The 27,072-nt window shown below is 47.2% G+C and overlaps 2 protein-coding genes across 3 annotated transcripts in view; one reads left to right on the top strand and one right to left on the bottom strand.

Moving 5' to 3' along the window:
* Positions 1–11,152, top strand: part of FAM192A (family with sequence similarity 192, member A) — a 22,000-nt gene extending 10,848 nt beyond the window's left edge. Inside the window, exons 4-6 of the mRNA XM_006863553.1 lie at positions 2,624–2,757; positions 5,189–5,253; positions 10,935–11,152. Coding sequence (XP_006863615.1) covers positions 2,624–2,757; positions 5,189–5,253; positions 10,935–11,152 — 417 coding nt within the window. The remainder of the gene's footprint in view (positions 1–2,623; positions 2,758–5,188; positions 5,254–10,934) is intronic.
* Positions 11,153–17,220: 6,068 nt separating this feature from the next.
* Positions 17,221–27,072, bottom strand: part of CPNE2 (copine II) — a 50,668-nt gene continuing 40,816 nt past the window's right edge. For both annotated transcript variants that reach the window (XM_006863552.1, XM_006863551.1), the window contains 4 exons: positions 26,905–26,956; positions 25,552–25,685; positions 18,840–19,076; positions 17,221–17,652 (listed from right to left, as the gene is read on the bottom strand). In XM_006863552.1, coding sequence (XP_006863614.1) covers positions 17,545–17,652; positions 18,840–19,076; positions 25,552–25,685; positions 26,905–26,956 — 531 coding nt within the window. In that variant the 3' untranslated portion in view covers positions 17,221–17,544. The remainder of the gene's footprint in view (positions 17,653–18,839; positions 19,077–25,551; positions 25,686–26,904; positions 26,957–27,072) is intronic.

The raw sequence follows: 27,072 nt of genomic DNA, 5'->3' as shown, positions 1-27,072 counted from the left end.
TGGGTACTCTCTGCAAGTATGGGTGTTCTTGTGCATCTCCCCTCACTTCATATCCACTGGATGCTTCACTCTCTGCTCTAGTCCTCTGTGGCCATGTCAGTGTCTCTGGGTCCAGGAGTCCCCAGGTCTTGCCATACAGCTGGCCAACCAGGTCTCAACCCGGGTTGACAGGAGTGCTTTTGTTTTTAATGTAATTCTTTCTAGTTGTGTTTTATTTTTCAAAATTTAATGAGAGAAATCACAGCATGCTAATTTTTTTACACTAATAGAAGTATGAAGTCTTTATGCCAGTTTGATTCAATAATGTTGTTAAATACCTTCGAGTCAGTTCTGTGGCACCGTATAGTGAACCTATTTGAGGTTTCCATGGCGACGTTGAAAACATTAACTTGATGAACTTCACAATAGCTCTGAGTGTTATAATCCTCTTTGAATACCACAAATATGTACAGTAACTAATGCTCATAAGAACAAAGTTAGGTCCAGAAGAGTGAGCAGAATTAGAGTTGCTTTACTTCTGGTTCCCAGGCTGGTCCCCAGTTTTATCTGTTGCTCAGAGACACCTCTCTGAACTATTAATACATGCTTCTTAGATTTCTTGGGCACTAGATGTCACTATTGTACTGATTGATGAAGGACTGTTGTTGCTAAGTGCCAAAGAGTTGGCTCCGACTCATAGAAACCCTCTGTAGGGTTTCTGAGGAGTGGCTATTGAATTTGAACCACCTACCTTGCGGTTATTAATTCAGTGCTTATCCTGCTGTGCTACACCAGGACTTCTACTTCTTAAATAAGGAATTGCATTGTATCAAAATACTTTTCTATTGCCTAATAGGTTGTGAGAAGCGTGGTGTCTCCATGAGATAGACACGGGACTACAAACCACAAAGTCCGCGGTTCGAACCCACCAGCTGTTCTGTGGGAGAAAAATGAGGCTTTCTGCTCCCTGAAAGATTTAAAGCCTCAGGAACCCTATACAAGGTTGTTATGAGTCAGAACTGACTCGATTGGCCAGCACTTAACAACCACAACAACAGATTGTGAAAGAGCATGAATATGAGATAAGGAAGGGGGCTGGTGGAGGGAACAAACAAAAGAAAGAAAGAGACCTTGAGAACCAAAGAGATTGACATCAAGCATAAAATAGTTACTTTACAAGTGAACTGGTTGTGCTTTGTGGTGTAGTGAATGATCTAGTGTCTCTTTTGGCCATAGTCTGTAACTGCCTCCAAACAACAGTTCTGCCCTGCTGGGTAAGAGAAGGTGGGAGAAGATATACTGATAGGATGGCATGATTCAGCTGTGGGTGTTACCAGATGTAATTGTAAAAACTGGAAACTCTAGTATGGGTTTAAAATTAGCTGTCTTAGGAGGAGGAGTGGCCATCTGACTACCGTCTTAAGAAGAGCCAGGAGGGGAGCACGTCCTTTGGATTCTGAGATCCCTGTGCATCGAATCTCCTCAACTCAGGAATGGAAAGCTGTAACACAAGAGGAGCAGCTGAGGAATAGCAATAGCAGAACCAAGTACCAGAGCACGAGACAGAGCAGTGGGCTTCCCAGCTCATGGAGCAAATAAAGCTGAGTGACTTTGGGCAGGAAGCTTGCTTGTAGAGTGGGGTACTTTCAGGCACTTAAGTGAGAAAGCTAGATTTACTGACCCAAGGAGCTAGAGCCAAGTGCTTCCTGTGGTGCAGTTGTGGGTCCTATGGGCATTTATCAGCAGCTGACTGAGACAGCTGAGCCTTGAGCAGTTTGGAGCCCAGTTGTAACCTGTTAACTTTCCTAATTAAACCCTAGGACTCTGAGTATTGTCTGAGTTCTGTGTAGTCATTGCAATGAATTACTGAACCCAGCGGAGCAGAGCAGGTTGTGGGAGGAGTGGCTGGTGCCACACGTTTATTGCAGCTTTGAAAAACAGATTTTTGCTCTTCTGTTGTGTTGTATGTGCATAAGGTTCCTCCTTAAAGTCATCTTGAGTGAGTGTAAAAAAAACATCAATTCTTGGGTCTCTTTTGTTGTTAAGTGCTGTATAGTTGGTTCCAACCCATAGTGACCCTGCATAGGGTTTCCAAGGAGCAGCTGGTGAGTTTGAACCACTGCCCTTGTGATTCTGAGGCAGGGGAGGGCATTTCCATTTTTAATAATGCTTGAGTTGATGCTGAAGTTACCTTACACCAGCAGAATAGAAGTTAGTCTCTCCTACTTTGGACATATTGTCCGGAGGAAACAATCGTTGGAAAAGGATGTCATGCTGGGTAGGGTGGAGGGTCAGAGAAAAAGAGGAAGACCCCCAACGAGATGGATCAGCCAGGTGGCATCATTGATGGACTCAAGTGTGGCAGCGGTAGTGAGGTTGGCCCAGGATCGGACATTGTTTCGTTCTGCTGTGCATGGGGTCGCTATGAGTTGGTTCCGACTCGATGGCACCTGACAACAACAACAAGGACTGTCACAGACTCTGATTTTACCTTGGGCTTGGGGGGGTTGAAGGGTGGGACGTGTAGATTAAGCTAAATATTACATGGTGTCATTGGTTATATTTGTCTTCCTTCTGTTGATTTCCCATTGTCTTACAGTAGTGTTCTCCTTTTACTTGGTTTGATCCTTAACTTGCAACTCACAGTAATCTCAATAAGGTTGGAATTTCTCCAGAAAACAAGAAAGAAGTGGAGAAGAAGTTGGCTGTGAAACCAGTAGAAACCAAGAGCAAATTCTCCCAGGCAAAGCTGTTGGCAGGAGCTGTGAAGCATAAGAGGTCAGCCAGCCCTCACACAATTTCAATCTCCTTCTGACCTCTTGTTCTGCGGTGCCACTTGTAATGGTAGACGGAGGACAAGCTACCTAGCAGACATTTTGCTGGCTTCTGGAGGCCTGACTTCTCTTTGCCCCTTCCAGATTTGATGTCTTCTGTAGCCTTTGACCTTTTGTCTCTCTGACCATTCATTGAACAAATAGAATCATGAGTATTCTCCATTAGATACTCACCATATGTCAGGCATTGTTTTCGGTGCTATGTATGCCTCAGAATGATTCTATGAAGTACAAATTTTTATTATCCCTGTTTTACTGATGAGGAATCTGAGGATTACACAGTAACAGGAGATTTGGAGTTTGATATTTAAGAATCTATTTCTGTCCAAGAGTGTGTACAGGATTTAGAGAGCGCAAGGAGGAAGAAACACCTCACTCCTAGACGGGGGCTTGTTTCCTAACTTGGGGAAGTTACAAGAAGCATTAGAATGGAGATGTCAAGCAGGTAGGCCCACAAGGGCTTTGAGAAGAAGACAAGGGAGAGAAGAACATGCAGAGAGGGGAGCAGCTGCTATAGAAACATTGTGTCATGAAGAATTTAGCAGCTGTGACCTATCGCAGCCCTAGATGTGGCTCAGGCTGAGTGGGGTGGGGGCAAGACTGCTGAGAGGTTTTGATACGTTTTTTGTTATATTTGTCCCTCCCTTTTAAAATCCCAAAATGGCACCAAAGTTATTGAATTTTATCATTCCAGTGTGATCAACCAGACCATGGGTGAACTGATAGTTTAAGTGCACTCTGTTAGGAAAATCAATATCATACATTGGCAACGTGCCACATGTTTTGAAGGGAGTATATTGGTGAGATCTTGTGGTTTGGCACCACATTCATCACTGCAGATGTTCCTAGGAATAGTACCTACATGGAAAAATGTCGTTATGGGACGACAGCGGAGGGGAGGACTATCAGTAGCCTGAAAAAGGCCAGTTACCTAAGCTATGGGTTCTTCTTTTCAACTTCTTCCATAAGTTTTCATGCATCTTATCGCATTCAGCCCTGGGCCACTTTTACTGGACTGTACCAGGGAAGAGCCCCTCAAAGGTGGGTGGTCAGTCTTCTCCCAGTTGTGCTCTTGCTGGGAGCAGAGGAGGTGTTGGAACTGTTAGCGATAGAAAGAGCTCGTTGTTAGCTGTATGTTACTAAGGCATATGTAGTGAACGGTATATGAGGGGACTTGAATAAGTTTGTAGAAAACGTCATTTTTATTCCATTTTTCCTTAAGCTTTTAGACGTTCCTTTGTATAACCCGTTTTTGGGGTTTTGAAGCATGTATGGTGGCACAGCGGATTAAACATTGGGCTACTAACTGATAGGTTGGTGGTTCAAGTCTCCCAGCTGCTCTGCAAGAAAAGGATGAAGCTGCCTGTCTGCTTTCACAAGATTTATAGTCTCAGAAACCTTATGGGTCACTATGAGTTGGAAACAACTTGGTGGCAGTGAGTTTTTGTATAACCAGGTGGTAAACTGGAGTCCTGATGTGGCTCTGCAAGATAATGCACTGGACTGCAAGGTCAGTTTGAGCTGCAAGATCAGTGGTTCAAACTCACCAGCTGCTCCTTGGAAACCGTATACAGGGTCACTATGAATCAGAATTGACTTAATGGCACTTAACAGCAATAATAACAGGTGATAAATTGTCTGGGGCATGAGTTCATAATCTACCTGGCCCTGGGTTTATTTGAACTACCTGGGAGTTTGTTACTAACCTGAATTCCCAGGCCTCACACTCTGAATTTACTAAGTTTAGAGTAAGAGCTGGGAGTCTAATTTTTAAAGTTCCATGGGTGATCCTGATGCCTGGTGTAAGTCTTGAAGCCACTGGGCTTGTATGTTATGGAGGAGAATAAAACAAGCACCCCAAAACCTACAGCTACTCAACTTAAGATCTAAACACAACATAGCGATCATAATAGAGCCACCCTATAGCGTTTCTGAAACTATAATCTGTGTGGAAGCAGACACGCACACAGTGCTCTGTGGGTTGGAACAGCCAAGCACTTTAACTGTTGTACCACCAGGGCTCCTTCCAAGTTAAATAAGGAAAACAGTACAAAATGTGTTGTTGCTGAGTGCCAGAGAGTCTGTTCTGACCCTATGTAGGGTTTCCGAGGAGCAGCTGGTGAGTTTGAACCGCCAGCCTTGTAGTTCAGACTGACCTGTGGTCCACTGTTTATCCTACAGCAAGTGCCTAGTGAATGATATGATTAAAAGACTGTTAAGAACTTTGAAATGAAGACTTCCCCTCTACCTCCATCCCAGCTCCCTGAGGCTGTTCAAGACCCATCTAGATGGTTATTAGCTCTCTAATTCTATACACTTTGATCCCCAAGATTGCACATGGCTCAGATCACAATGGTTTGTTTTTTTGGTTACAGCTCAGAGAGTGGCAATAGTGTGAAAAGACTGAAACCTGACCCGGACCCAGATGACAAGAATCAAGGTGGGTGGCAGCCTTCATTTCTTCTGTTACAGCACACGCGAGCCAGAGTAAAAGGGCTTGAATACAATACATCTGTGAATAAATTCATTCATCTCTCTTCAAGCAAGCCTACCTAAATGTAATTTACCAAACTTTTTATTCACCAGCCAAGATTAATACCCTGCATGTCCACTTTCCTGCAACATAATATGTTAGAAACTGGTGGATGGCAGAGCTGATAAATGACAATTGTGCTCTCCCAGGAGTGCTCACAAAACCCTGGTCATATCACCTCTGCTCACAAAGGGCTTTTTTTCTACTTTCCCCAAATGTTAAGTCTCTTGATTTCACTTGGCTTGCCACCATCAGGAGCTAGAATACTTGGCTTCTGTAGGTGATTGGATTGAATTGAACTTAGAGACTTAATACAGTCATCAGAAGTACACGTTTCTTCACTGGCTCCTTTTATGCAGTAAAATCTGCCTCTGTATTAAGTGGCACAGAGTTGTAAGTAAAGATGAGTGTTCCTGAGGACTGGATCAGGATGAGAGATTCAAGAGTTGGTTTTCATTTTCACCCCTGACTTCCTGAAAGTTGAGGCAAAACTAAACTCAATGGGTCATCTATAAAACTTAGATTTCTTTTTCTCTCAGTCATTATTATTAATAATAATATTGTTGTGTGTCCTTTAGTTAATTTCAACTCTTAGTGATCTTGTATAGGATTTCCAAGAATTTTTTGAGGCAAATCCCAGCCATCAACATCAAATTGTTTGTTTGATCCTTAATTTTTTAGTATGTATCAGTAAAAAATAATTTAAAAAGCATAATAGTAATAATTGCAATGCACTATCACACCTAATCTCTTAAAGTAATTGTAGCGTATTGTCAAATAGAGGGTTGGTTTCTGAACCCCAGTTCTATTCCCTTTGTAAAGCTCATTCTCATGCCAGTACCACACAGTGTTGATGATTGTAGCTGTGTAGTTAAGTTTTCAAATCACAAAATGTAATTCTTCTAACTTTGTTCTTTTTCAATATTGTTTTGACTATCTTGGATCTCTTGTTTTTCCATATGAATTTTAGAATCATTTTATCAATTTCTGAAAAAAAAAGGACTACTGGGATTTTGATAGGGATTGTGTAGGTCCGTTTGGGGAATATTGCCATCTTAGTAGTAGGCTAATGTATCTTTTATGTCTCATTTAACCTGTAGATTCCTTCCCTACCTTTTTTCATTTGTTTCCTTTATGTTTTATTTGTGAAGAAGTTGCATCTTTGTCCTGTGTAGTTTCCCACACTTGATTTTGCTAATTGCATCTTTGTGTTGTTGCTCTGTATCCTGTGTTTCCTGTAAAATTATCATTAGATCTCGAAAGCTGATCAATTCAAGTTGAGTTTTTTGGCAAGAATACTTCATAGGTAACTTTTACTCCCTATCATCATCCTGATTTTTAACTAACATCCTTTTCTGTTCACTGTTTACTCCACTTAGTATTATGCCTGACAAGTCATTGCACATCTGTACATAAAAAGTTTCCTTATTCCTTTTTAAGGCTGTGTGGTATTCCATTGGAATCTTCGTGTGGCTCTGTAATAACAGCACCAGATTGCTAACCACAAGGTCGACGGTTCAAACCCACCAGTTGCTACTCGGAAACCCTATACAGGGCCACTCTGAGTTGGAACCCACTCAACAGCACTTAACACCAACAGTGTTCCATTATTATCCTTGGTACAAATATATAACACCTTCAGTGAGCTAGGTTGACACAGTGGCTGTAACAATAGGCTCAAATAGAACGGCGACTATGAGGATGGCACAAGATCAGGCGGTGTTACCTTCTCTTGTACATGAGCTGGTTATGAGTTGGAAACGACTCAGTAGAACTTAACAACAGCAGTGTGTGTGTGTGTGTGTGTGTGTGTATTAAAGGTAGAACCAACTCAGCCGCACTTCACAACAAGAAATTAGGTAATTCAGTTACGAGTCCTCTGACTGATACTTCCCTCTTCGGAACTGTTGAATGTATCAATGGAAAGAAAAACTGGTCTGACTTCTCTAAACTAACTCAGCAAGAAGCTGAGCAAAAAATAACTTCTTTTGCCAGGAGCTAAGGTCCTATAGGAATAATGCCCCCTGAAGCTTTCATCAGAATCTTGCCCTCAGCAGTAGAATATCTCCTTGGTTCCCCAGAAGATAATTTTGTGGCTCTGGTGGGGATTCCACCACTCCCACTGAAAGCTCTGAGCACACATGGGTCCCATCTACTCCCAAGTCACGCAACTGTCTGAATCTATGAACCCTCTCCCTTATTAGTAATTTTCAGTGTTAATTTGGTATGGCAATGTGGTCCTGCAAATGCAGAAATTGGCAGGAAACTTTGCCAAGTGAGTGAGATCAGAGGGCACCATTTTGTTCTCTTTGGACAGTTAACTGCTTTTGGAATGAAATTTGTCAGAATTGCAGTCTCTTCTTTCTTGAAACTTCCTAACTAATTGGGAGCTTTGGTCTTTAGAGGCTCTGGTGCCACAGTGATCCAGATTCCTTGGGTACATTTTTGTGGCTGGCTTCTCTCCCTTCTCTGGGCTTCCGTAGGTACCTGGACCTCAAGCTTCTTTTCTACCTTAGATCCTAACATTCATCCTTGACGTACTTGATAAAGTGACATGTCTTGTTGAACAGCTTCACATTAATTAATGTTTTTGTTATTGATGCATACCCTTCTAAGCTTTCAGTTTTTTTTATACAATCCTTTTCTAATACTGCAAGTATCACTTAAAAATACCATGAATGTTCAAATAAGGAATGGTATACAGTTTAATGTTAATACCTCCATGTTTTAAAAGCATCAAACTTCACTCATTAAAATTGCCTCTTTAGAGTGAAACTCTCCATAAAGTGTCTTTGACACATTTTCCTGTATTGCACACATTGAAAATTGTGGCCTTCTGCATGCCAGGCCCTATGGCTACTTGTGCCGAGGATGGAGTAGTGAAGAAGAAGGGGCCTTTGCTGCAAAGGGACTTGCACTTAGTGAGTACAGAAAAGGAACCTCTCTCCCGATTGCCAAGTCTTCTGCCACCTCTTAGCCTTAAGGGGATGCCCTTGGAACAGTAGAACTATATGGGGGTGTCCTCCCTAATTTAAGTGGTCCTGGATGCTTTTGGAATTTTGAATTTTGTCCTTTTTTGTTTTTAAATCGTCTGGATAGGTAGTAGATACAAGTACTAGAAAATTCAAAATGGACAGAAGAGTGTGGAGTGAAAAGTCAGTCTCCTTTTCCCTTCACTACTCAGTTCATTTCCCCTGAGGTAACCGCTTGTTTTATATTTTCAGATGTTGTATGCAGAGACATAAACATTTTTCTCTACCCACAATTATACCTTAGACACACTATTTTGCCTCTTGCCAGTTAGTTGTCCATGATTTAACCAGTCTTGAATTGATAGACATTTAGGTTATTCCCAGTCTTTTCAGAGCAGCTGTAAACAAAGCTACAGTGATACAATATTCTCATATGAGCATCGCTGAAAAGTTTGAAGAACATTGGCAATTTGCCCTCTATCCCCTCCGTGACACAACGGTCCCTCTTTATGTGTTAAGTTTTTTCTCCTGTATTTTTTTTTTCTATGAACTGTGATGTCTTCTGTCCATTTTTCTGTTCAATTATTTTTTTCCTTTTAAACAGATTTGGAAGATCTCTATGTATCCTGATGAATTAGCTTTTGTGGTATTCATTGCAAATATTTGCCTCTGCTTTCATTTTTCTGTGTCTCCCTGTTTTACTGTTGCTTATCTTTGGCAGCTTCTTTCTCCCTTATTTGAATTCTAAAAAGGCAAGCATATACACTGAGCCCGTAGAAACTGGGTACTGGCTTTTGAATATCTCTTTTGTCTCCTTGTGGTCTTTTTCACTTACTTGTTTTTTGTAATTGCGAATTGAGTGAAGATTTACAGAGCAGACCATCAATTTTACATAAAAACATGGACCATTTCACATATGTGTGTGTTATCCTTGCACAGGGGCCATGCTAATCTTCTCTGTATCATTCCAATTTTACTAGATGTATTGGCAGAGCGAGCACCTTTGCTTACTCTTTATTTCATATATTTGTATATTCTTTTCACATTTAGTTGTGTTTGGATAAGTGAGGAGTTAGTGAATCTAAGGCAATCCAACAGTTCCCTTGCTGCAAGCTCAAGTATTGTTTTAGTACATTATCTTTTTTTTTTTTTTTTTAGTTATACTTAAGGTAATAACATTCTAGAGTTTTCACAGAGGATTTCAATTTACAAAGTTGGAATATTTACTTTTTGGGGGGTGGGGTGGGGTAGGGGTGTACACAAAAACACTCAGGAATATATAATCATTTCAACAACCAAAGGGCACACTCTGCAAGCCAGCCTTCTGGCCACCAGCACACAGCCTTTCTCTATCCCTGCTACAGTCCTCAGCTGCTCTGTCTCTCCATGTCATCATCTCTGCCTCCATCTCTGGTGTCACTGCAGTACAGTATCTCTTAATTCAGGGTTAGCGAACATTTTCTGCGTAAGTGACCTGTAAGCTTAGCTAAAATTATTGGGTCTGCTTCCTCAGTAGAATACTTACCATATTGGTTGGTGGTTATGTGCCGGGGAGTCGGTTCTGACTCTTTAGCAACCCTGTACAGGGTTTCCAAGGCTGTAAATTTTTACGGGAGCAGAAAGCCTCATCTTTCTCCCGTGGAACAGCTGGTAGTTTCGAACTGCTGACCTTGTGGTTCACAGCCCGATTCGTAACCACTATGCTACCAAAGCTCCTTACTTACCATATTAGGTTGTGGTAATGATTAAAGGAGGCTGGAATCTTATAGAAGAAAGAAGGGGTGAGTATATCTCTTAATTGGTCCCTCATTTTTTAAGTTCTGTATTTTCTAGAACAAGGCTTTCTTCCATTGGGATGGCTGAGTAACTGTGGGAAGGAAAGACTCCCAGTTACAGAGTTACATTCTGCATGGTCTTAACATGTTATCTCACTGGCCTGAGCATCCTCAGTTGTCAGAGAGGAAGGTGGTCAAGCTTTTTGTGTTAAATTGGGTTCTAAATTCTCACCTCCCTCATATGGGGAAGAGGCTTTTCTTATTAAAAGATGTTACTTCTGTGGTTGATGTTTGACCTTGAAAATGTATCTTTGCTAGCTAACATGTTGGTCCATAAATCTGGAATGGTGTAATGGATTGAGAATTGAATACAAAAGGATAGTTCATATTGCTCACAATGTCTTTCTTAATATGACTTTGTTCCTGCTGCTAAGACCATGTGGAAGCCCTTTTAACTCCCCATATCTGTTTACTGCGCTGGGATTGGGTAAGAAATGGTGTTAGGTAATGAGTTCCCCTTTAATACCATTACTGTTTGAGCACAGGGAAATCAAATTGTGATAGACTACACTCCCAGGTAGTTTGTCCTTGGAACTGATGAAGTGCAAGAAAGTGTAGTAGAGTCCCGGCTTTGCCTCTTTACCTTGAGCAGTTAATCTTACCTCCCAGATCCTGAATTCCCCCAGTCTGTAAAGTGAGAACGGCATTAGCATTGATTGTAGAGGGTTATTGTGAGACTTCCATGGGTTTCTGTGAGTAATGGCATTAGCACAGGGCTTGGCATCCAGTAAATACACTTTGAAAAGACAACAATATAAAAGTCATGCCTCCTTTTTTACAGAGGCCGCATCCTGTGTGTCTCTTGGAAGCACTTCCCTGAGTGGGCCCTCCATCCACTGCCCCTCTGCTGCCGTCTGTATTGGCATCCTCCCGGGCTTGGGTGCCTACTCTGGGAGCAGTGACTCAGAGTCCAGCTCAGACAGCGAAGGCACCATCAACGCCACGGGGAAGATCGTCTCCTCCATCTTCCGAACCAACACCTTCCTCGAGGCCCCCTAGGGCTTCTTTCCTCCCCATGAGTAGATTGGACGGTTTATTTTGCCTACAGGCGTTATCTTCCTCAACAAATGTTTGCCTGCTTTTGTGCATACCATGACTTAATCTAAAAATGTTCCAGAATCCACTTGAGGCCCAGATTTGTGTTTGGTTTCTCTTTCCATTCCTGTGCAGATGGGCCATCTGCCCCAATGCCTCTTTCTTCCTCCATTGAGAGAGCAGGATGAGGGGCAGGGCCTAGCAGAATGCCACTGAAAACACCCTGGAAGCAAAGGCACCTGCTGCCTTGCTGAGGGTTTGGATTTTATTGCTTTCTTGTTTTCTTTTTTCCTTTTCCAACAGAACAACAAAAGCAAGAGGAATTATTGGAAAGGTATTATTGAAACACTTTATTACTAATGACCACACTGTTTGGTTACATTGGCATTTGTGGAGCATGCAGGGGACAAGAACTGACCCTGGTAATGAAATGGAGCACTCTGGGAACTAACCAATTATTGATGTGTGACTAAGTAAAGATGATGAACTTCATCTGCTCTTCAGAGGGTATCATCCTTCATTGTGACGTTTTTCTTCACTCTTGGCCATCTCCGTCTCCAGCTCCTCCCATTGGATCCTTTTGATGTGACGATTGAGAAAAACTGGTAACAAGACAGACTCCATCTTCTACTCAGACTTTCCCTCTGCCTGGAAAATTGTTTTGTTTTGTTTTTTTAAATAAAGGATTTCTTTAAGACTAAATTGTAGAAGAAAAAATATAGGCCTTATTTAGTCATGGCCAGAAGTCAGAAATAGAGGATATATTGCCAAGATGACCTATTTATTTATGGAATCCTAGTATCGTAAACCAGTAGGAGACTCCTATATATTCGGACTGTACCCCTTACTCTGTTGAGGCCCGTCTCTGTTTGGTGCACATAATAGTTGGAGCTATTTCTAGTCTATAAACACACTACACTGCCTTAGGCTTTCCTCACTCCGATCTGCTGCCTCTGCTGCTCTCTTCCCTTTCCCTTGTGAGTTTCTAAGATCTAGAGGTACTGTTCCATCTCTTTGTCTAGTCCAGCGGGATGCAAGGGAGAGCTAGGGAGTGAGATGGCCTGGAGGGCTCTAGGACAGAGGGAGGAAGTAGACTTTAAACAAATCTGGAGACTCCCCCTCCTTCAGGAAGATGAACCTGTGTCCTTCTTTTCTTCCCCAGGTTTTTAGTCAGTTGTTTCTACTTCTTGGGTGTGAGACTGAGAGACACACACAGAATGTGTTGACACTGTGATGCTAGCAGGCAGAGACGCTCCTCAGTTTTAACGTGGGCAGCGAGGGCCCTGGATCTCATCCAACCTGTTCCTTTTCCCCTTCCACTGCAGTGACACTCTGGTGCCCGCTGGCAGATGGTGACTTCCCTTCGCCCATAACTGATGCCTTGTGAATTCTTCCTATTTTTTCAGAATTATTCTGTGCTAATTGTTCCTGACTGTCAGTACAGGCGTGTCAGCTGCAGCCTAACAAACAAGACTTTTAGGTAAAACTGTGTAGGCGCCTTGTGCTTCTCCACCTCATTGTTCCTGCGATTGTGCTATCATTATTGCAGCACGTGCCATAGCAGCCTCTGATCATTTCAGGAGGCATAACGAGTAATCAAAGTCACCATCTTTATGTGGTTGAACTTTTAAGAGGCCATTACTGTAGCTCATGGCCCCCGCTGATGCTGCAGGGATTAAAAACACACATTAACTTGAAAGCTAATAAACTTGTGGGAGAATAAGATCTTGCTTTCCCTATGCTGAATCTTGCTTGTACTCCCAGTTCTCTCCATCTACTAAACAAAACATCTAGGTTGTGGAGAAGTCGAGGTTCTTCAGAACTGAGACTTGTGTTCTTGGTGTCACTGCTAATCATTTCAGAGTTCTCTAGAGCCCTGGAATGGAGGCCATGTTTCTGTAGAAACCATTAATGGCAAAGCAGTATCTGTTCTGACCAAGAAACGAAGCAGCCTTGGAAATCATGGAGCTGCGAAAGTACTCCCATAACTCCTGAACCATACTAGAGATTTTTGGCTTCAAGTTTAGAGATGCCAATTGTCAACTCTGCTTAGGGGGGTGCTTGTGTCCCCTATGACTTCAATCCACTGCCTGCCAGTTATCTCCCTTTGGCCCTGTTACCTGCTGGTGTCGAGAGAAAGGGAGCATGACCTTCAAAGCATTTCTTTTTAATCTGTTAAAAGCAGAGAGATTGATGTGACTGGACCCAAGCGGTGACTGACTGACTGGTAAGGTGTATCTTCCCGGGACTCCAAGACCAAAAAGGAAGGAAGCTGACTCCCTAGCTTCAACTTTTCTGGAACATTCTAGACAGAGTCAGGATCCCCTAACAAGCTGTTCCTACATTTATTTAACTCTCCAGCTCTTAAGAATTTCTTGCTGCCTTCTTGCTACCTCTTTCCCACCTAAGAACAATTGTTTCCTAAGACCTTCCCACTGCTTCAGCTTCTCCTCCCCCAGGAGCTCAGCCCACTTTTACCTACCATTTGTTGTGACTGCGTCGTCTAGTTGGTTCCAACTCATAGCGACCCTGTATAGGGTTTCCAAGGAGCTGCTGGTGGGTTTGAACTGTCAACCTGTGGTTAGCAGTACCAGTACTTCTCCTGTAGCACCACACCATGGATCTACCAGAGTGGTTATAAACCTGGAACCAAATGTCTACTCGCGGTGTCATTTGAGCGTGTCACTTAACCACGCTGGAAACAGGCATGAGTTCTTCCTGGAGAGGTATAAAACCATCTAGATTATAGGTACTTGGTGTGGTATTTGGCAGTAGATAGTAGCTTAGTAAATGGTAACCAGACTCATTAGTAAGCATGTGTTCTCACCCTGCTTTGGGGGGGAGGGGGTTGTCCACAGCTTCTGTTAGACCTGGTGGTTTCTGGAATCTTACTGGCATTCCTCACTTGCAGCTAGAACACAGATATGATGATGGGTCAGATTTGGTTGTTAAGCTCCAGACACCAGCTTCTGCTGTATGCTTTCCGCTTAGCTAAATGTTAATTGGTTAGGCACACCCCGTTCCTTGGCTCGGGTGCCCTAGCTGTGGGTATGTGGCTCAGCTGTTGTCTTAAGCCCCTCCAGAAAAACAAAGGAGAGCTTAGTGGCCATGAACACTCATTCAGACTTGGGTATTTTCTTGATTTGCCCAGCCCACTTATGCATCAGAGCGTGGAATGCAAGTTCTGCTTAGTGGGAGGCTTGAATCTTGGCAGCACTTTTATAGTCACAGGTTGAACACAAGCAGTCAGTCGCACATTCTTGCCTTGGTGACTGCTAGGCCTGGCCCTCTGCTCCCTTACCTGCTGGAGCTCCGGTTAGAATTCACAGCCACCACAGGCAGAATGTGACTCCAGCATGGAGCTTTGCAGACGAGAGAGGCAGAAAAACCCAGGGAGACAGCCTTCGTGCCCGAACTGTCTCCCTGACATGAATTGGTTTCATTCATTCAGTATATACTGAAGGCATGCTCTGTGAGTACCAGCACTGTTTGGGGCATTTGTTTAGGATTAGCATGGACTTGTGTGCGTTTACTTCTGAAGGGTGTCCTGGGAAGCAGCCCTTTTCTACACCGTATAGAGGAAACCGAGATTCTTAGTGGCTCGGTGACTTGCCTGCAGTTGTACAAGCCAAGTGACAGAACCAGAATTTGAATTTGAGCCTTTAATACAATCCCTGGTTTTCTGTGGTGCCAATGAAACTCAGATACCTGTGCCCCAGGCCTCAGCGCAGGCTTCAAGGGTGAAGGAGTCTTTCTAGTCCTTTTTCCCAGTTCATTCTTCAGCCTATTATCCTTGCACAAGAACAAAGAAGCAATGCCAAACATATCCCAGATGTGGTTTTTCGTTTTTCAAGTGGCAATTTGGCTTTTCCAGGAGTTACGGGGTTGCTAATGAGAACAGCCATAAGGATGGCCACGTACCAGCTTTCCTTTGCAGTAGAGAGCCCCCTAGTAAAGGCGGATTGGTCCTGAGGTGCACCCTCATTTCCCCTGTGAATACAGCCAGCTGGGAATAAAGAGCCAACAACGGGCCCATCCAACCTGAGGCAGAAAAGAGGGAACAGAAAACAGATGGCTAGGTCTGCTCACCAGCCATCTGGTGAATGAAGCCTGGCATTGGGGCCAAGGCCTCCACCCATGAAGTAGGTTGTCCACAAGAGTACGAAACCAGGGACCTTGCCTGAACACAGCGCAGTAGTTGTCAGTCTCCCCGGCTTCATCAGTCTAGAACATGACTCCCATAGGGAGTGACAAGAGAGCAGTAGTGAGGCTGGCATGCAAAGTGGTCACCCCAGTGAGCCTTTTAGTCCCTTGAGGGCTAAGGGAATGTAGACAGACAGGGCTGGGCTAGGTACAGAAATGCTTGACTGTGACCCTCAGCTAGATTCATTTGAACTACAGATTGTGAAGGTCTTGTGTTAACGGTTTGACAAGTGTCCAGTCTTGCAGCTGGCCAGAGTAAGGGATTGATTGGCATGAAGCAAATGAGACAGATGTGTGGGTCTTGGGATCCACCCATGATGCAAGGCTGGTCTCTAGGCCCATGCGCTATGCTTTTCTGTAAGACCCTCCACAAATCAAACCATCCTGTATCCTCAGAAAGGAAGGTGGCTCTAAAGGATATGTCTATGGACTCTTGGCCTCAGAATCAGCAGAGGCATGGAAGAAGCTTAGGATGAAAAGATCCCTTACTTTGACCCTCCCACCAGATAAGCATTGGCTAATAAACCTGGAGGTAGGACCTACTAATAGTAGAAATTACTGCCCTGGGAGAGGTCAGGACGATTGGCTCCCTAGTTCTGGTGGAATGTGTTATGTTTAATGTTACATGCCATCAAGTCAGTTCCAGCTCAGTGACCCTGTATAGGGTTTCCAAGGAGCGGCTGGAGGGTTCGATCTGCCACCTTGCAGTTCAAATTGACCTGGCTGTCTAGTGCTTATCCTTCAGCGCCACGCCAGCACTCCAGAGATCCAGCGGAAAGGTGTGGCAAATCCATCAGCAGCTTGAGCAAGACCAAGGGATGCATATGACCAAGTGTGGGCCCTGTAGTCAGCCAGATCTGGATGAGTTCTGCTCTGCCCCATAACTTGATTGCTTCTCTGTGCTCATTTTCTCATCCTGAATGGTCAGAAATAGGTACTTAACACGGGCGGGCTCATCAAGATAATGTATGTTTTTTTTTAAAAAAAAAAGAAAAAATGATGTATTTAAAGCACTCTACTGCAATGGCAGAAAGAGTTCTTCATCGAAATGTTGTTACTGGCCACACGTAAGCCGAATGGGTTGACTGGAACTCCAAGGGGAAGATGGGTGAGAGAAAGGAGGAAAGGAGATGGTATGTAGAAGGAGGTAACCCAGATGGTTGCTGATTTCAGATTGGCCCTCTGGTTGGCTTCATGATGTTGGGCCTATATCTGGAGTGGGAGATGCATGAGAAACCAATGGGTTGCTATCAGCAGGAACTCAGGGATATAGGGCCAAAACAGTGCTGTCTAGCATCCCAAGACCACCACAGACAATGCCCCAAGGCCTGTGAGGCCTGTTGGTACAAATGGTGGCAACAAATGCTGTCCTTTGGAATGGCATAGGACAGATGGTGGACAAAGAAGGGACCATGTGTCTGTTCTTGCTGGGGTCAACTTGTAGGGTCTCCAGAGACTCTGGTGTGGAGCCCCATAAATGTTGTGTTCCAGTGGGACAGATACTTGTGTTCTGGGCAACTTTTACTGTGATTGGAATGCATGTCCCCCAAACAGAAGTGATGACATCCACCTTACAGGCTGGCTGGAGGTGTAAGGAGTTGTCATTCTTCCTTTCATTTCCCAATCTCCCCCAGACAAGCAAAGCCCGAAGAAGTCACTACTAACACAGGGCCATCGGAAATTCCTTTATTACCCTGAGTATGACAAGTAGAACATGGTCACGCTATAAAAGACCAGAGCAGGAATGAGGCGCAGGGTAACCACGACGTATGCACCAAGGACACCGGCTTTCCGGAGTCTGCAGCTAGTTACTTGGAAAAGCCAGCTAGGATAGTAAAAATTTTATTCTCTTTAATAATAATTCCACTAAAGTTATACAAAGTACATTCAATACTTGAAGAGTGGCGAGGCATGGAGAAGAAAAGGAAGCCGCTCTGGCCTGGAAGCATCTTCAGTTGACTCCAATAAAGAAAGCTCCAGCTGAGGTGGGGGAAGCTGAGGGGTAGAGGTCCAATTGTAAAAAATAAAAACGTAGGTTGGTAAAGAAAAGGAAAAAATAAAGGCCACCCACAAGGAAGCAGGGTGAGCGTGCATGTTCTGGGAGGAAGGAGGGTGGCCCAGGCGACATGCTGCTGCTGGGCATAAGCTAGTGCTCAGGCGAGCTCAGAGTTACTGGGGGGTAGGTTTTTACGCTTGAAATACTGCACAACTTGTTGGGGCAGCTCCGCCAGCACAGCTTTGGCCAGGGTCTCTTTTGCCGCCTGCAGGGATGACAGGGTGGAGAAGGGAGAGAATAAGGTACTAATGGTCAGAACTTGTGAGGGGCACCATGTCCAGAGGACTGCTACCGAAGGTGTCCTTGCAGAACAAGATAGGGCAGAGGACCAGGCTGTCTAAAAGCAGCAGCCCTCATTTCAATCACCATTAGCAGTGTCTGCCTTGCAGACAAACCAGGGAGACAAACACTGGAGGATGGGTTTGTCGGTAGGAGGCCTTTCAGGGAAAGAACGGAGGTGAGCTATACTGCCTACTCATCTGGCAAACATGTACTGAGCACCTGACCTCTCATCCTGCTATAAACGGTGGTGGTGTGGAGCTGCATACATAGCCCGTGCATGAAGGGGTGCCCAGTGCCCAGCATTTATCCTTAGGGTGCTAATCCTCTAGAGGAGGGGTTAGGCCAGCACAGGCACACCCAGAGCGTCCTGGGCTCTGCTGTGAGCACTACAGGCTACAACACGGAAGCCACCAGAGACCCTGAGCAACTCTGACAGCTGAAGGAAACCAAGGCCGGAAAGGTCAGCCACTTGCCCAAGATCACACCTCTTAAGGGCGAGGCCCAGGCAAGCAGTCCAGGGGTGGCATCTGAATGACTGCTGTCCTTTAGGACGCCTCGAAAGGATCAGCAACCCCAGACGCCTGGTGGATAGACTTGGATCAGTCAGGTAACAGCAGAGCCACGACCTGCAGAGGCCACCAGTCCCCTCATAAAGGTCCTCTGCAAAGAGACACATCTGTCTTTGAGAGAGGAACCTCGGTCTCCATCATAAAATGAGGACTTAGACTGTAACGTGAGTCCAAGTAAGACTCGTAGGCCTTTGCACTCCCACCTCCTCCAGCCTGGAATGCCTTCCCCACTGGGATAACTCATTATCACTGGGGGCAGGCACCAGGGAAGTCCCTCCCCAGTCCTAGGTTGTACGGGGCTCTGCCCTGTGTTCCCCCAGCCTGTCGAAGCAAGTGTTCACATGGTCACAGTGGTCTCCCTGGACGCCATCGCTGGGGACAGAGGGCCTCAAGGAGAACGGCCAGAAGAGCTGAAGCGTGGGCCGCACCATCCCAACACTTCCATCCTCGACTATCATCGCTGGTGGGAGGGGTCTTTCCCATCGCCAGTCACGAACGTCCTGTCCTCCCCTTGACCCCGCCCATTCTGGTCCATACTCACGTTGCGGAACTCACGAAAGGGCACAAACTGCACGATATCTCGGGCCGCCTCCTCCCCTGTGTGGGAACGCAGCGTGCGACTGTCCCCGTCCAGGAACTCCATGGCCGCGAAGTCGGCGTTGCCCACGCCCACGATGATGATAGACATGGGTAACTTGGAAGCCTGCACCACAGCGTGTCGCGTCTCTTCCATGTCGCTGATGACACCGTCCGTGATGATGAGGAGGATGAAGTATTGCTGCAGGGAGAGGGTCAAGGGGGCACTCAGCAGGGCTCCGGGACCCCTGACGCCCTTCTATCTCCCTCCCTCCTGCATCCTTCTAAAACCCGGCCCTTGGGAGGAAGGCGGCTCTTCTTCCCCAGCCGCAGCCAAACTCTTCCGAGTCCTCTACCCTTGCAGGCTTTGTGTCCATCTGAACTCTGCCCTGGTCACAGCTTATCACAGGCGGGATATTAAATGACACACACACACACACACACACACACACACATGGAAGGCCTCAGTACCAGTCGCTGCACTGTGGGGCTTTGAGTAATTGACTTAACTCTCTGGGCCTCAGATTATCTGCCAATGGGAGCTGCTACATCCATCTCGAAAAGAGATCATGTGCCTTGACTCATGGTAGTGGCTCATGCATCATCCCCCTACAACCAAGTTCACTGCTAGTGAAGGAAGATGCATCCTGGCTACCTCCCACCAGCCCCCAACCCCTTTATCTTTGGTACCTGTGCATGAATGCCTGGGCACTGTTCACTACTTACCCAGCATGACCTGGTGGGGCCCTTAGACCAGTGTGTTTGGGAGCATATACCAGACAGCACAGCTCATGGAGTCAGCCGAACAGTCTTAGATTTGCAGTGCTGTTTCCATTCTGTAGAACCAGTGTCGAGCTGGTATGTCTTTAGTAGACGGTAATACCATTGTACAGTTTTTGTTGTATTTATTTTTATTATTACCCTCTGTTTTTGGCAAGTGATACTTTTCATTTGCAATGGTATATAAATATAAAAATACATTTAAATAGAGAAATACTGCATGTTTGGTGTGGGTGATATGTGGATAGGGTTAGAACTGTGAAGGTGGGGGAAATGAATGAAGTTCCAGAAAGCTATTGCATGGTGCCGAACGGGGAGGGCTCCGGGATTCCAAGTGGCTGAGACCTTACTTTTAATTCAGCTCTGCCCTTAGTACCTTCTGGCTTCTTTTTGGGGAACTTCGTTTTTCCCATCCATAAAATAAACTTTGATATGTTTATTGGTGGTTCTAATATTTTCTATTTGGGGTTTTTGTCTTTGAGTGTGACCTTCGTGATTCTCAGAAGAGAAAAGGGGTTCAGAGGAGTCTAAAGTCATGAAGCTTAGAAGGCTAGGACTCAGCCAGACCCCAGGTCAGCACTTGGGGACCTTCTCACCAAGCATAGCCATTTGCTCCCTGAGAGACGGGCTGCTAGGGTGCCTTCCTCTCTTATCTGTACCCCAAGCACAAACTGGAGGGAAGGAGCCAGTGGGCCATGTGGAGGCAGGGTTCCTGCCATCCTAACCCTCAGCTCCAGGCAACAGTGGTCCAGCCCCTGCTCTGTGTCTTTAAGAGGCCAATCCTTTGGCTGAGGATACCTGTTGCCATGGTGATGGCAGCCTGAATTCCCACAGTGGAGGGCTGCTACTGCCAGCCCCCCATCCCTGAGGTGAGGAGAGCTTCTCAACTCATCCACATCCTTGTTCCCCCATAATGTCCTGCCATCTGCCTAGCACCCCCTAAGTGACCCTCTAGCTACTCCTACCAACCTCCCACCTCACCGGAAGGAGTCCAGGGCAGTATTTCTGGGCACCTAGGCTGGGCGGGAGGTACTGAGAGAGCTGGCAGTGAAGGGAAGGAAAGAAAGCTGGGCCTTGGTCTCATGTGAGCCACTACTCAGGGAGTGGGCCCCCTTGAGCTCAGACATGTGGCCCTCCACCCTCCTCCCCACAGGACCCACCAGTCACCAGTCTAGATGAGGGAACTTTCTGGAGGCTGCCTCTATCCTCGCAGCCTCCTCCCCAGGGAAGTGGGGCTGTCCAGGAGGTTTGAAGATCCATTACAGCCCATGGATCTGCCCTCGCACCCAAGACAGACCAGAGGGAAGGCGGTGGAAGGGGCGAGTGAAGGGGGCACTAGGTAGGAGGGCTGGAGAGGTGCTTCTGACTCAGTTTACACAGTCCTGGTCTGCTCTACCCCAGGCTACCACACTGCCGTGTTGCTCCTGATTCTATTCCTTTTGCCCAGCATACCCTTCCCAGCCACAGTGCCAAGATCCGCCTTAGCATCCATCCTCCCTCCCAGGCGAGTGTAGCTGTCCCGAGCCCTGAACTCAGCTTCCCCTACCAGTGATCAACTCTCAGAGCACCCCCTCACCCCATGTTCTACACACTCCTCAGGTGGTCCATCACAGCGCCTGGAATCCTGGCACTGCTTCAGAGACCCAGGTTAATCACTGTCAGATTGGGTCCCCACCCAAACTCACATGTTCAAAGATGGAGTACCCTTGCCTTCGTCTGGAGGTTCTTGAGTTTTTAGGGCTTTAAATGTCCACTTTCACTAATGTATTGAATGTGATTGGAGTGATAAGAAATGGACTTTTCAGCACAGTTCCAGGCAGCCTGGGGCATCGGCGCTCACCCTCAGCTGGTTTCTGAGAAGTTGGGGGAGGGGGATTCCCAGGGTGTTGCTGCTTCCCCAGCTCCCATCCACTGGGACACCAGCCTCTCAGGTGGCCAGTCAGGAATGGGCCATGGACAGAAGGAATGTTGGGGCCCATTTGAACCAGGCATTGTCTGTTTAATGCTCTCCTGTGGCTCCCCACTCTCTCTCCCCACAGGAGAAAACCCAGACTCCTCAATGGCTCCCATGGCCCTGTAGAATCCTGTCTACGTCCACTCGGAGCCCTGGTAGTGCTCTGGTTAAGCGCTTGGCTGCAGAAGAACGATGAGGCAGTCTGCTCCATAGAGATGGCAGCCTTGGGGATTCTGTGGAGCAGTTGTGCTCTGTCCCACAGGGTGGCTGTGAGTGGGAACGGTCACACTCTTGCTTCAATTGCTCCCCCACACCGTACTGCCAGACCTGCTCCCCACCCTTTGTGAGGCTAACCCTTTAGCACCCTTCAAGTATTAGCTTCCATGTTGCTTTTCCAAGAAGCTCTTGCTGTCCCTCCATGTAGGTTGTTGTTGCTAGCTACCATCGAGTGGATTCACTCATAATGTGACACCCTATGTGTCACCCCATGTACAGGGCAGGATCACACCATGGGGCTTTCCAGGCTGTAATCTTTATGACTGGGAGCTGCTGAGTGGATTCAAACGGCCAACCTTTCGGTTAACAGCCAAGCACTTAATCACTGCACTACCAAGGCTGAGCTGGGTACCCTCCTTTACAAGCGCAGACTCCCATCTTCATAGATGTAATCACTGTATATTACAGCTGCTGCTGGCTAGTCTGGCTCCCACTAGACTCAGCTGTGGAAGGCAGAGCTTGAATTTTCTTCATCAGAGTCTTCCCAGTGCCGAAGAGCATTTGGACTGGGATTGAGTGAATGAACAGGAAAGGGCAGGTGTGCCTACAGTTGTTTTCCACACTTGCCATTTCTTGCACTATGGCTGTGCCTGTATACACACCTGTGTCTGGGGACAATGAAGATGAAGCCATACCTAGTCCCCAAGGAGCAGCTGAACAAATACATAAGATAACCCACACATTATTCCCATTTGTTTTAGGCCTAAATGTTCTTCGCACCACCAAACGCCGGCCCAAGAGGCATCTCCAGAATCTGAAGCCAATGCCTGTTGAATGGTTATTGTGTGCCAGACACTGTGCAGAGCAGTTTACATGCCTGAGTGGCTGAATCTTCACAATGCTTCTAGAAGGCAGGCACTGTTTCCATCATTCCCATTGTATGGGTAAGGAAACTGAGGCTCAGAGAGCTTAAATGAGCTGCTTCAGGTCACATGACCAGGAAGTGGGAGAGCTGGGATTTGAACTGGGTTTATGAGATCTTAGAGCTTGTGGCTGAGCCACCAGGCAACTCCATTTCATCCACCTTTGGGAGTCCTGGGAGAAGAGACAGTGCAAAGGTTGGAGGCAGAGAAATGGTTGTATCTGTTCCTGGACATCAGAGCAGGGGCTGCTGATAGAGACCCCCTGGCCTCATCCCTGAAGCTGAGGTCATGCATTTGGGGTGGGTAACAGCTGGGAAGAGGCCATCTCACCCAGGCTGGGAGAACTACAAAGTGGCTGGGGGGGGGGGGGGGGGGGGGGGGGGGGGAAGGGAGGGAACACTCAGCATCCCTCAAATTCCAGAGAAAGAGCCAGTTTCTTCTCTCTGAGGACCTGTAACAGCTGTTCCCCACATCCCAGAGACTCTTCCTGGCCTTTCCCGGGCTCACACGCTGCTCCAGTTCTGGGGTCCACCTCTCTTCTGGACACCCCTATCTTCTGCCCAAGTCTGATTCTTCTTTTCCAACCCAGCAGATGTAGCTATATGAAAAGCTCAGGCTTGGCCAGAAGTTGGGTTTTGTTTCTGTTCCCCCTTCCTCCCATCTCTTCTCACCCACCCTGTGTTTTTCCCTCTAAAACAAAAATGCCGGTCTTTTTTCCATTCCTTTGAAAGCTGACCTCAGGCAGATAATAGACTGGGCGGGGCAGTGGCATCCAAGTGGGTGTTCCAGTTGAAGAATTGCCTCTCTCAGCCTCTTGCCACACCCCAGGAATTAAATTGAAAAAAGTCTTTCCCAGGCCTCTCCCCATCCCTAGAGCCCCAGAGAGTTTTTACAGCTCCCATTTTATCCACAGGGATGGGATTCAACGCCTGGGCCAGGTCTACTGTGAGGACCAGCACCTCCTCCCTCCACCCCACTGCCCTCGTCCTGGGCACCCCCACCTCAGGGTCTGTGTCTGCTGTTTTCTCTTCCAGAACTGACCCAGCCTGTCATTTCTCACCCTTCAGGTCTCTGGGTGCCGGCTGCTGTGTTCTCTCATTTAATCTTAACACCACTTGCACAAAGTAGTGTTCCCACTGTGTAGATGAGGAAGCCAAGAGGTCCCAGCAATTAAGTGATTGGCTCATCATACAGTGAGGTACCTTGACCCCACTCCCATTCCCAACCTGTGCCTCCACTGCCTCCTAATCAGAACGTGCCCTGCCCCTCTCCTGGCTGGTCCTTGGCTCTTCATTTGTGTGTGTGTGTGTCTTCCTCTCTCATAACCTTCTCTTCTCTAGTGACCCCCAACTGAGTCACCTCCTCACAACTCCTAAGCATCGCATGGACCACCTTGAATCCACCCATCCACCATCTTTTTCGAGACACAGAGATAAGATTGGTGAACACAGGCATCAGTTGAATCAGCTGTAGGGCTGAATGTCTGGATAGGAAGGGGGCACAAGAGACAATGGAAACATGCAGTCTGTGAACAAGACATTCCCCTCGCCCAACCCCATGTCAGAGCCACAATGGAAATCGGAGGGCAATCTACTTCAGATGAGCAGTCAAGGAAATGCTCGTCACTCTGGGAAAGCTAGCTATAAACACAGAGTCTGGGATGAAGTTTCAGGCAGTGGGGACAGCAAGGGCAAAGGCCTGGCAGCAGGAATAAGCTGGTGGTGTTTGAGAGACAGGAAGGAGGTCAGGGTGGCGGGGTTGTTCTAAGTGAAGGAAGGAGTGGGGCCTTGGAGGACTTGGTCTAAATGTGGAAGGTTTTCAATAGGGGGGTCCTGGGATCTGATACTTGCTGTCAAAAGGACTCTTAGGGGAGAATGGATTGTGCCGGAGGGAAGCAGTAAGGCCCAGTGGTGGACATGGACGGGTAACTGGAGACAGCTGAAAAGAGCGATCTGGGAGGACTCCGTTTTTCACGCTTTTCCCTTCAGCTGAGGTGGAAGGCAGGGGCTTGGGGCTCCCAGCGAGCAGTGGCCAGGTGGGAATTGGACCCAACTGCCTCAGTCCAAGTTCAGCATAGCTCACTCCCCTCGGGCTGGGTGCTGGGGTCCTCAGCCACAACCAGAGATTGTGCAGTGGGACTAGGGCAAGGGGTATAGCAGACACTCAGCTCCTGGTTTCCTGACTGGCCTGGCGTCCAGAGTGAGGAGAATGAAAGGGAATGTCAGTGAACGTGGCGAGGTAGTCACTGCCCTTTGGGCTGGGGGAGAAGGCCTGCTCTGCAGAGTGAGATCAGGATGGGTCAGGAGAGATGGCCGAGGAGGTGGGCAAGGGGCCTGTGGAGTCAGCCTGGAGCAGAAGGGTAAGGACCAGGGATGCAGACACCCAGAATGGCCATTGGCCATATAGCCCAGGTGCCAGGGAGCCGACTTGGTGTCAGGGAGGTACCCCATTCATCCTGGTCTGAGTGAAGCTCCGCCCTCACTACTGAGTGCAGGGCCAGGGTCTGACAGTTCTGCAGCCCCCCAGCTGGGCGGCACTGACTGGAACTCGATGGCTCAGAGGGTCAACTTTAGGGCTGCAGAGGTCACCTCTCCTGGTTTTCATCTGTCTCTCAGGAGTGGAAAGTACTCTTGACCCTGAGGAGGCATGTCCCATTGGTCACAGACCTATCTACTGCTGAGCTTAAACAGAATTGCTATATCTTTCTCAGTATTTTTATTGACTCCAGAGAGTCGAGCTGGTCTATAGTCCCCAGACAACCAGGCAGGGCCCACCTTTGTAACCTCCTCATGCACTCTACTCACCGTGGCCGTCTGCTGCTGTGTGGCCTGAGCCGCAAACCGGGCCACGTGATTGACAATGGGGGAGAAATTGGTAGGGCCATAGAAGCGGATGTGGGGTAAGCAAGCCGAGTATGCCTGGGCGATGCCGTCCACACCTGTCTCGGGGAAGCAAAGTCAGCATCAGCCCAGTGCCCCCGACCCGGACCCATGGCCCAGAAGAAGTCATTGTACCCCATCTCCTCCCACTTGCTGATAAAGCATCCATTTCCTGCTTACAGCCAGCTTCCAGAGGGCTGAATCAGATTAGTATGAAGCAAACAACTCTGAATTTCCAGTCACCCAGCCCCAAGTTGCAATTCTGACTTTGCCACCTCTTAGCTGGGGATCTGGGTTGAGTTCTTTCCATGCTCTGAGCCAGGGTTTCCCGATGCTCTTGGGTGGTTGGCAAGAGGGAGATCCAGCAGGTCCTTCACAGAGAAGTGGCTCTGACAGTGATGCTCTGGGAGCACAGGGAGCCAGCCACTTGGTCAACCACCCGGGACACTTCTTGTCAGGGTGACTGGGGGATTGAGGGACAGCATCCTGCTCTCTATAAAGTGCCGCCATTTTAACCTCAAAAATATATATCCCTCACTGCCTTGTGATCATGCCACAAGGATAAAGTCACCCATCCTGAATTGTCTCTAAAACCCTGCCCCAAACCAGACAGCTCCCCCCAGCAGGAGCCCAGACCCCGCATCTCCCATTGACAGATGCCCAGGGTTTCACAACATCACCCTCTGGTTGGAAACTTGATCCATTTCCCTTCTGAGCACAAAGTTGCCGTAATTTTGGGGATCCCAAAGAGGCAGAGTCTCCCCCCAAGCTAAATCCTAGACTATTCTGAAAAGGCAAAAATGAGGCCCAGAGTGGGGTTGTGGGCCTGTCCAAGGTCTCATGATGGTGGAGGTCACCCTCCTCCTTACCTACCTGGATCCCACCCCTTATTCCATTAGTTTCTGAATTGTTCCCAGGTGACTCAGACTCCATTACTAATTCCTAACTCCAGACATACTCAGTACTTCCTGATAAACAAGGAGTAGGGAGGCTCTGTGGAAGGAGGGTAGCAGGGTGTGGAGAGTTGTACCCCCTCCTACAGGTAGTGGGGAAGGAGATAGGCAGGTGAGGAGGCCAGGGCTCAGAGAGGAGCGTAACCTGCCCTGCCAGCAAAGGGCCTTGGACCCAGGACGCTCGGGCTCCAAGCTCCAGGTGAAGGGAGGGGACAAAGGGACAGAAACATGTACTTCCTTGTCTCAGGATCATACTGTTCCCGACCCTGACAGGGAAATGGCCAGGTGTGACCCTAGGAAAGATGCAGGTGGGCTAGGCACTCACCTGAGCAAAAGGGGTTGGTGGGGTTGAAGTTGATGGCAAACTCATGGGAGACCTGGAATGCAGAGAAAATGCTGAGCTGGCAGCCTCCTGCCCCCAAACCTGGGCCTAGGTCCTCACTTACTATCCAGACCAGTTCTCCTTCTGAGGGCACCTGGCTCTTTCCCCCCA

Source organism: Chrysochloris asiatica, unplaced genomic scaffold, assembly GCF_000296735.1.
Source record: "Chrysochloris asiatica unplaced genomic scaffold, ChrAsi1.0 scaffold00055, whole genome shotgun sequence".
Classification (NCBI taxonomy): domain Eukaryota; kingdom Metazoa; phylum Chordata; class Mammalia; order Afrosoricida; family Chrysochloridae; genus Chrysochloris; species Chrysochloris asiatica.
This window is presented reverse-complemented; position numbering and strand designations above follow the sequence as displayed.